Here is an 11,146-nt window from a genome sequence, read left to right as displayed (position 1 = left end):
CATGTACCCATCCTCTGATGGCTACTTCCAGCAGGATAATGCACCATGTCACAAAGCTCTAATAATTTCAAATTGGTTTCTTGGACATGACAATGAGTTCACTGTACTAAAATGACCCCACAGTCACCAGATCTCAACCCAATAGAGCATCTTTGGGATGTGGTGGAACGAGAGCTTCGTGCCCTGGATCTGCATCCCACAAATCTCCATCAACTGCAAGATGCTCTCCTATCAATATGGGCCAACATTTCTAAAGAATGCTTTCAGCATCTTGTTGAATCAATGCCACGTAGAATGAAGGCAGTTCTGAAAGAGAAAGGGGGTCAAACACAGTATTAGTATGGTGCTCCTAATAATCCTTTAGGTGTATATATATATATATATATAATATTTTTATTATTATTTATATATGTCAATATGTTTTTATCGTATTTTATGGTTTTGGTTTGTTTTGTTTCAGAATTTTTTAGTTTCTGTATATTTAAAAATATTTGTATGCAATTTGGTGTTGTTTTAGACATTTTATAAGTTCTCATATAAAATATTTAACAGTTTAGCTTATATTTTTTATAATTTCTTATGTAGTTGTTATTGTTAGTTTTTTATTGTATAGTTTAGAATTTTTCATTCGTTTCATGTTTTTCATATTTCTAATTTTATCAGTTTCTTAATTTTTCACTAAAACTAAAAGTTTACATTTAAACAAATGATTTTTGAAAAATGTAATTAATTTGAGGGGATTTTGATTATTTTGGGTTAATGAAATGAATATTATGTTTAGTGCCAGTTTTATTCACAGCTGAGGTTAAGGGATGTTTGGACTAGGAATGATCCATAATGAATCAAGCAATGAAGAAACATGATGGTGGTTAAGGCAGATGAACACAAAAATGCTCTGGGGAAATATGTTCAAATGTGTTTATTGATCAATGAAATGGATCGTCAACAGATACATCACAAATACAGGGATACAGACAGAATGAAAAAGTATAAACAGGTTTTTCAGACTTTGTTTCCTTCATTTGGAATCGTTTAAAATAATCAGGATGGCAAGATGATAAACAGGACAATGAGGAGGATTGAGAAAAGCACAGATGCTGATGAGTTTGAGGAGTTGAGATCATGATATCATGTCGCAAAGCAAACAGAAAACCACATCCTTGCTAAAGTTACAGAAACTGTAAACATGAATCAGGGTCTAGCACCAACATGTAGCCAATGGGCGGCACAACCTTTGACACCTGACTTAGCTTAAGCTTAAGGCCTTCACAGAACACACAGGAAATATATATCCAAGGTTTTAACACACTGAACTAACATTACCACTCCATTCATCATCATGGCTAGTGCTACATGAGCGCGGATACATTATTCCTGCAAGGACCGTCGTCAAATCAAGTGTAAGTCCATAATGTCTAAAATAATAACAGCACCAAAAGATTACAGAATGATGCTCACCAGTGTAGGTCCAGATAGCACCACAAGTTCTGTCGGGTAGACAGAAAACGTTCAAAAAGAGCACACTCTGTTCTTACACCAAACACACAGAGCCACAGATTAGCTTCTTAGCGAATACACATAAGCCTTGCACACTCGTCTGTTTGACATTTCTTACTAATGATGATCAACTAGTCGACTACACATGCAAAAAGTAGTTTAATGGGGGAAAATAATGAGTTAAAAATGGTTTTATTTAATGAAGTTTTATACTTTGTTGCCATTTTGTTTTAGCACACTGAGCTTTAGCATGGTGACCTTGATTTAGATTGCTAACATGCTAAAACGTAGCTTCCATCAAAAAACAAATTCACTATCTTCTAAAACAAATTTCAAGATATGATTTTCAGAAGAATATATATTTTTTTACTAAAGTAAAGTCATTATTAATATTGTGTTTTTTATATATTATGCACACTACCATTAAAAAATTTGGGGTCAAAGTATTTTTTTTCAGAAATGAAGAAATATATTCAGCAAGGACACATTCATTGATTAAAATAATAACAATAATATATAATGTTATAAAAAATATTAATTAGCAACATTGATAATGTTTTGAGCACCAAATCAATGGATAACGTGACACTGAAGACTGGCATAATGATGCTGAAAATTCAGCTTTGACATCACAGGAATAAAAAATGTAAATACTGTTCAAAATTATAAATGTAACACTTTTGTTTTTACACATTTTAGAGTGGCCTTTTATTGTGGACAGCCTAAGGCACTGTCAGTATCTTGATATGCCATACCTGTGAGGTGGATGGATTATCGGCAAAGGAGAAGTGCTCACTAACACAGATTTAGAGAGAAATAGGCCTTTTGTGTAAGTTGTAATGAAAAATGGAGGCAAAAACAAAAGTGTTGTGTTTATAATTTTGTTCAGTGTATATTAAATAGAAAACCTTTTTACCGTAATAATATTTCACATTTACTGTTTTTGAACAAATAATTGCAGCCTTTGTGAGCATGAGATAATAAAATAATAAAAAAATCTTACCAACCCCAAACTTTTGAATTGTAGTGTAAATGCAATTTTTTGGCCTTGGGATGTATCTCGCAGTTTTTCTGTCATGTTTCAATGTGGCGTGTCACGTTAAAACTTAGAAAAATGCTTTAGATCCCTGCATTGTTCATGTTGAGCTCCATCTAGCAATTTTTGATTGTGAATGCCTCCCATTAAGACACACATCTGATTGGTGTCTGGTGGACATAAACTCTAAGCCTAAATCTAACTAGTCGACTAGTCATTCAGACGACCCACAAATAGTTGATTTTGGAAATACGTAGTTTTGCACATCAACATCGCTGGTCGGTTTAGAGTGATTAACGTTTAAAAAGCAGTCCAAGTTTCCCACAGACAGTAATTCAGCTCATTTACTGCTTTAATCTCTCATCTGAGCCATTATGCTCACAGTAACTATGGCCTCAGTGATTTTGCTGAGTTAGATTTGATTTGGAACATAGATGGCAGTTGGATGCCTGAGCTGAACTCATCCGCCACGCCAGCGCTCTGAATGCGCATGGGCCGTGTCTGTCTCTGTTAACTTTAGTTCTAAATGCCTCTCCTCACCGCCGTCTCATATTTTATGATTTGATTCTTATCATACTAGCTAAATATAACCACAGGATACACACCACCTTTACGATACTCAATTTTTGGTATTATTTAATGACTGCCCTTTCTTCGCAGTTGTTTAAAGCTGACTTTTGTTTGATCGGATGGGATTCTGGGAAGTGTTCAGATGCGATCATACATATGTGCACACACCCACACCCACACACACAGTAAGAAAGAGAGAATATAGAACCCTTACAAAAATTATCGTGGTACCATGGGATCAGACAGTAATACTATGGTAATTTTGAAGTATACCATGGTACTGGGTTTTACATTGGGTGTGGCATTGTATTTATATGGTACTACCACAATACACATAAAAATAAACATAGTACATGTTCAGAATACCATGATACTACCATGATAAAACATCTAAAATACCATGATAGTACCATGGTACATATTAAAAGTACCATGTCAAATGTCCAGATGGCCAGGCATGGTACCATGTTCAAAATGTAGTATTACCATGGTAAAATGTTTCAAATATAGTAGTACTATGATGCCGTGTTCAAAATACAGTCTTATGTCTAAAGTCTAATATTCCATAAGTAGTAAAATGGCACATTTTTTAAAATACCACAGCAGTACCATGGTCCTATGTCCAAAATACCATAGTAGTACCATGGTAAAATGTCCAGAATGCCATGCATGGTACCATGTTCAACATACCATGGTAGATACCATAGTAGTAGTAGTATTATGGTACCATGATAAAACATCATAGTAAAATGTCTAAGATAGCATATTGAACAATGTTCAATACCATGGTAGTATCATGGTACCATGATTAAACATCATGGCACAATGTGCAAAATATAATTTCATGGTAATCATGTTCAAAATACCATGGTACAGAAAGGAAGAAAAGAACTACGACAGTACCATGGTAATACCATAGTGCTTTTATATATAGTGTGATACTGAATGATTACCATACTAAAATACTGTGGTATTACCATGGTATTTTTGTACGTTTTGAGAGTAGATGTTTATATTTTCCCAGACTTTTATTTATGCAAAGTAAATGTGAACAAATCGCTAAAAGCCATTTTAATCATATACTGATTAATTTATTAAGTCTGTCAGGACGATTTGTCCCAAACCGAGCCATGAAGTACATGAACTTGAAGAACGTCCCATTTTTTTTCTTAAAACAATGAAAAAAGAAAGAAAAGAAAAGAAAAAAAATTGAAAAAATCTAGCATTGATACAGACACACATTCAAACACTGCTTGCCAGAAACACACATATGGTTTCCTTTAGAAGAAATCTAAAGGAAACGTGCCGGATGACAGCTTAGCACTTTAAGTACCACTTTAATGTTGAGGTTGAGACCATTCGGTTTGTTCAAATGTACCAAAAAAACAAACAAACATATAAAATGTTAATGCAAGCGAATAACTGTACGTTCAAACATCCGTTCGATGCAAAGGACCGATCTAGAGTCAGACTTGGAAACATGAACCGAAAACTGAGAGTTCTGACTCTGTTTAAAAAAAAACATCGCCCGATCCAATTGCAGAAACTTCCGATCACAGGCGATGGTGAAACGTTACATGATATTTCCATGATTTTCTTCTCGGTTGATAATAAAGACACAGGACTGGATGTGAATGCTTGCATACACTTTTGAATCAAGCGCGGTCCTGAGTTGCTCTGGTGGTTCTGGTTCATACTTTAAGGTTCTAGGATCCCATCCAGACCCAAAAACAAGGCAGTCCGAAGGAGATGACATGCTTGAACAGCAACCTTTCGGAAAAAAGGGAAGATACGAATTCTCAAATCTCGAACACGACCAAACGAGTGAAGCGCGATAACGGTTCAAGCTCGTCCTTTGCGGTTGCGATTCCACCGTCGGACGGAAAAAGCGTAATAAAATATTTGTCGTTGCGGTGGCTTGGTCTTCCCTCTGTTTTGACTGATATGCTTCATGTTAGGCAGAGGTTAAGGAGTCACGCCCCTGCTCCAGCGGCCGGGGCGACCCTGCAGTGCAGCCCCTGGCGCAAATGAGGTTAACCACGATCTCAAAGGGAGCGAAGCAATATTGCACCGCCTTTCCGACAGACAAACAAAGCGGTTCTCAAAAACAAGTGAATAAACTAAGACAAAAGCAAACAACACAATCCATAATTAAGGCTGTTAAAAATATTGCAGAATATTTTGGCCCCTGTTTTGAGACAGACTGCCACAACAGTCAAAACTTCCCCCACTACATATCACTGCAAAATATTAAGAGCAGGCAGGGAGAAAAAAAAAAACGTATATAAAAAGAAAAGAAAAAAAAAGATCCTCTTTGGAGAGAAAGTCTTTATTTGGTTTGGGAGTGCTTTAAAGGGAATCGTAAATATCTCTGAAAATAAATTATAGACTGGAGCCAAGCAAAAATCGGAAAAGATGAAACAAAACGCGGACTCCTGCTGCGTTTTCATTTTTTTTTCTTTTCGTGTTTTCAGCGTGCACTTGTAAAACCTAAAGGTATAGCAATCAGCGATTTCCACGTCGAACAGTGGCACTGGACGTCCCAATGCACCGTGGGATCCTTGCAGTCCTACAGCGGGTGCACCGGGGCCAATGAGAGAAGAGAAGGGGGTTTTGGGGGAGGGGGGAGGGGAGGGAATGCGCCCCTCATCTCCTGGAGAGGGGAATCAAAGCAAAGGCCCTCGCTGTTCTCCTTGAGCGAGACGCAGGTCAAGAGCCAAAGTCCGCAGGTTCGGGGTGTTTTCACCACTGTGTCTCGTGGCTATCTGACTCACACCCACTCCTGCATGGAGCGTTTACAGTACAGTATGTGTCGCGGCGTACCCTTCCTCTTGAACTGAAAGACGGTGTAGATCAACACCAGCAGGCAGAGCGCCAGGACGCAGGGAATGACGATGGCGATGGCTTTGACCGTGCTGGCTTCGTTGTCCAGTTTAATCACGACTTCCTCGTCATCCGTCGGCTGCAGGTCGGGGTCGATGGGCGTGAGGTCGCATCCCATGAAGTCTTTCAGGATGGAGCGAGGGTATCCGGACTCCACCCGCAGCCTGTGGTTGTTGAACTTCCAATATTCTTTACCCTTGTAGAAGTACGTGAAACCTGCAAAGCATAGACACAGGAGACATTTGTAAGATGGTTTTATATTTATATGCGGTCATGTAAAAATAATCTTTAATAAATCTCAAGGTGTACTGTACTGTACATAATATTGTGATGCCTAAATACACTTGTAGCATTTAAATATAGATGGATGAATGGATGGATGGATGGATGGATGGATGGATGGATGGATGGATAGATAGATAGATAGATAGATAGATAGATAGATAGATAGATAGATAGATAGATAGATAGATAGATAGATAGATAGATAGATAGATAGATAGATAGATAGATAGATAGATAGAAACATAGATAGATAGATAGATAGATAGATAGATAGATAGATAGATAGATAGATAGATAGATAGATAGATAGATAGATAGATAGATAGATAGATAGATAGATAGACACAGTATGTAAACCAAATTAAATAGAGCCATTAAAAATATTTAACAAAAATACATATATTATTAAATAAAAATATGTATGACACATACATGACAATTATATTACATGTTATTTTAAACCACAAGCTCAAGCCTGCTGGAATAGACAAAATATTTATTTTTATAGTGTATAGCATTTTCACTTTCCTTTTAAAAGTTGACAAACCCATTTAGCTCCCGTTATGATACCTAATTTATTTAATTTATTTTTTGCTTTTATCCAAAACCACAAGTTGCTTTTTTTATTTTATTTTATTTTATTTTATTTTATTTTATTTTATTTTATTTTATTTTATTTTATTTTATTTTATTTTATTTTATTTTATTTTATTTTATTTTATTTTATTTTATTTTATTTTATTTTATTTTATTTTATTTTATTTTATTTCTCAAGCCTACTGGATGCAAGTTCCAACCAGACATTTATCCTGATCCCGTCTCTCCCCAATCATTTCCTGTCACTCTCCACTAAATCTGATTAATAAAGATTCTAAATCCTTGAAATAAAAATGGTCTATACTGGAACAGGGGCTCAGTGTGATTTGAAAGACACTAAACCAAAGAAAAAGGCTTATCGTAAGACCACTGTGTTATCGTAAAATCTATACATGCAATAAAACGGGACCGGAGCTAAAAAGAAAGCTGTCCTTTCCGATCTCCCCATGATCGGCTGGCCATGATGACACATAATTAGGGTCAATTTTCTCTCCTCTGTCTCGCCCACAGAGGCCTTTTGGATAACGTGCAGAGACAGGGCTGAAAGAAAGCCCACAATCACTTTCAAAGTGTGGTTAGCCAAACAATTTCCCTGGAATATTAATCCACCCTTCACGCTCAGATGATCGCCTGCGTCCACGGGCAAACCTGGCACTGGGGCTGGGTACAGATGGCATGTGTGTGGCGGTCGACCTGCGAGCCTGCAGCTATGGACTGAACTCATGCAAGACGTACCCACCTCGAGAGCCCCCACAGAGAGTCACACTTGCCCTGAAATGCATAACCCTGAGCTCTTGTATGCAGAATGAAAATAGGGCAGTGTAAATGAGAACTATAATGTTTTAAACTGCTTCATAATGGACAGAAAAGATTCTGAATCATATGCTGTATAATCTCAGATGCTGTGTTCTGCATGAGCTGTTATTCATGGACTGCATGGACTCCCTGCAAAGGGAGTTATTCTCTATTTTACAAAACAAGCTTGAAGCAGTTGACCAATCACAACAACTCCTTGTTTGAAAGAAGATGCTTCATGGAGACCAGAACTGAACAGAGCATTACTGCTAGACTGTAAAGAGCCTGCAACAATGTGAAAAATTATGTGATTTTTAAAGCTACACTGTGTGATATTTTCCCCTATCTAGCGGTGAAAAGGTGACAATCCAGTGAATATTAGTTTCTGTTCCTCTCAATTTCTGATTTTGTTTTAACCCCTACGGTGGCCGATTTAGTCCAAGATTAACATGGCAATCCCCCTCTTCACATTCGACACAATGCCATCGAGTGTTAAAACACGAAAGGCGAAGCTTGAATTTACGGGTATGTCCCTCTTTGGCTAATGTACTTTCAAGATGGAGGAGCAACATGGCGACCGCCATTCGAACCCCTCACCCGTATGTATTTTCAATAGCATATTATAAACTTACGAGAATACTTTATTACTTGAAAGAAGTAAATATACATTAATGAGCACATATATTTTTGAAAGAACTAAGTGTTTTTAGCTAAGAAACAAAAAAAGTTACATAGTGTAGCTTTAACATTCAAGCATGAAAACCTATTATAGTAGACCCCATACGCAGCATCAATAATTTGAAAAAAGGCCATAATAGGTCACCTTTAAATTAGTTTTTATAGCATATAATTTTTTTGATTGTTCTTATCTATTGCAACTTTTTATGTTGGGCCCAAATTTGGGAATACCCAGTTCTTTTTCTGACATTTTTTCCCCTTTTCATTCAGAATATAGTGGATACGGCAAGAAATTCCATGAGATTAGTACGCGTTGCAAGCCGCATTCAAACCCATATCATCTGCATGAGCACAACAGCAGTAACCACTACCTCACTTTTCTGACAAGATGCTCAAATTTACTTAGCATATCAACTCATATGGCCCTATCATACACCCGGCGCAATACAGGTGTTTTTTTGCTAGTTTTAGCCTGACACGGTTATAATTTTCACTTTCAGCGTTACATTGTTTAAATAGCAAATGCACGGTTCGCCCATAGGCACGCTGGTCTGAAAACAAGGTGTGTTCAGGTGCATTTTTGGCCATTGACCAACAAAAAACCCGGTCTTAAGTTAATAGTGCAGTATTTTTTGTTATTTAAAGGGCGTGTTAATAATCTGGCCCTATAAGCGGGTGTCCAATGCGCATCCACTCTGCTTATTACACACACAGGGATGCGCAGCAGCACACAAACATTATTAAATATTAAAAATTAAATGATTCCTCTCTGTTCTCCAATTCCACCATGTAAATAGCGACTCTGGGAACTTTAAGGGAATGCGAGATGAGACTCTGATTGGTTTATTGCACATTACTCCCAAAACACACCCATTACTCATTAGGGGAATAGGTACAACCCTTTTGGACAATGCACCTGGAGCACAGCCTGTTTTTATCCACAAATAAACTAGCAAAAGTGGATTCAGTGCACCTGTGCCATGCGCTTAAGACCATGCATTCAGATCGTGAAAATACGGTCCATAATCTTATTTTATTGGGGTAAGTTGACTTAAAATTATTATTTTGTTACCATATGACTTGTGCATCGTATTACATTTGAAAGCAGAACAGGGAAAGGAAAGGCCAAGGAAAAATTATATATCACCATGTTCTTCACACAAAGCTTTTCGTGTCTTTTTTGAAACCCAACAGCATCCGTCCTTAGAGAAGAAACACACGGGTTTGGAACGACAATAAGGGTGAGTAAATGATTTGAATAATTTTTGCATTTTCAAGTTTCGCAGTAAAAGCCTTGTTAAAATGGCTACCAGCTAACTTTAATCTTGATTGAGTTGCATTAAAAAATACATTATAAAAGATGAACAATACCGTTAGCTTTGTCAACAAACGCTCCCTGCGGAGAATCTGGAACACCCTTCCATACTGTGATGGGCTTGGGATAACCAGGATCCATCGTTCTCATGTCTTCATTATATCTCCAATACCTGCATATAGGCAAGTCGAGAAAGTTACACACACACTCACACTCACACAAACAGATGAACGCTCACATGCTGTGCACATACCTATCTCCTTTGAAGAAGTAGGTCTTGGCTACGTCCTCCCACCAGACGGCTGTCTCTATACTCTGTGATGGCATGCCGTTTCCAAACATTGAGATGTCCTGGGGGTAGCCAGGCTGTAGCATTGTGTCCTTGAACACCCAGAACTGCTTCCCTAGAAAAAGCACAAGAACAAAGGAGAAATCAGGAGATTACAGTGTTCAGCCCATTGCACGTTTTCACTGGGCCTCATGAGAGCGCTCAGTGATTTAGTTCAGTCAAAGGAAGAAAATGTAAATCATAGTTTCTATAAATTCTCTTTGACTTGCTGATTTGTTCAAGTTTTGCTCCACTTACGACTGAGAGATAAGGGTCTATACAGAATATCCTGTTTGTGACAGTAAAAAATTTGACTCGAAACGCTGATGATCTGACACTGAGGTTATTGATACGGAATCCCCAATATTTACATCATTTCCAGATAAATGTCTGCTTCAGCAAAACTAAACATCCAATTTCACAGCTCAGGCACTTCCTGTTTGCTTTTAATTACCGTGACCGGGCCTTTGACTGTGCGTCTGCCACTGTTACTCAGACCTGACATGTTAATGCCCTCACTTTAAAATGTCAGTGTGCTTTAGTGCCGGTTATGGAGGAGGGAGGCGAACAGGCGACCCTCTGAGCTCAGGAAACCGTCTGTGATGCATGTCGACGGTAGACGGGTTAAGGGTGTCATGGTTTTTTTTGGAGTCCGAGGGGTCAGAGGAGGACGGGTCCGTCATTTTTTCCCTCTGGAAGAGGAAATGCCTGTCCCGTCACCTGGGTCTTTCTCATGACCCTCTCAGCGGGGTCAGCGTCTCTCTGTGCCAGTCGGGGCCGATGGGTGCGAGAGAGCTCTAGTGTGCGTGTGTGTTTTGCCAGTGATTGTGTGAGTATGTTTGTGAAAGCGAAATTGCAGGATGATTTTATTGTAAATGTTGGCTTGAGGTCAATGTTATCCAGGGCAACAGATTTAAATTTCCAGATTTGGCCCTGCTTTCTGACCTACTTAAACGCTGAGAGGTCAGTGTAAGTGATCCTCACTGTGTGTTGCTTTCTACCGGCAATGAGTGTGAAAAAAAACGTGTTTATTTGCTTCCACATGGACCACACACACTGTGTATGTACTATCCCATGGGAAGGAAAATCACAAATGTGATGACTTTATTCAAACCTTTCTCATCAATACCATATTATTGGATTCAAATTCGTATACAGCCAT

The 11,146-nt window shown here is 38.0% G+C and overlaps 1 protein-coding gene across 2 annotated transcripts in view; it reads right to left on the bottom strand.

The window, feature by feature from the left end:
* Positions 1–904: 904 nt before the first annotated feature.
* The window catches only part of LOC137064239 (matrix metalloproteinase-16-like), a 76,933-nt gene continuing 66,691 nt past the window's right edge, over positions 905–11,146 (bottom strand). For both annotated transcript variants that reach the window (XM_067435606.1, XM_067435607.1), the window contains 3 exons: positions 9,910–10,060; positions 9,713–9,828; positions 905–6,202 (listed from right to left, as the gene is read on the bottom strand). In XM_067435606.1, the coding sequence (XP_067291707.1) occupies positions 5,874–6,202; positions 9,713–9,828; positions 9,910–10,060 (596 nt within the window). In that variant the 3' untranslated portion in view covers positions 905–5,873. The remainder of the gene's footprint in view (positions 6,203–9,712; positions 9,829–9,909; positions 10,061–11,146) is intronic.

The sequence above is a fragment of the Pseudorasbora parva genome, chromosome 24 (genome assembly GCF_024679245.1).
Source record: "Pseudorasbora parva isolate DD20220531a chromosome 24, ASM2467924v1, whole genome shotgun sequence".
In the NCBI taxonomy this organism is placed as follows: Eukaryota; Metazoa; Chordata; class Actinopteri; order Cypriniformes; family Gobionidae; genus Pseudorasbora; species Pseudorasbora parva.
This window is presented reverse-complemented; position numbering and strand designations above follow the sequence as displayed.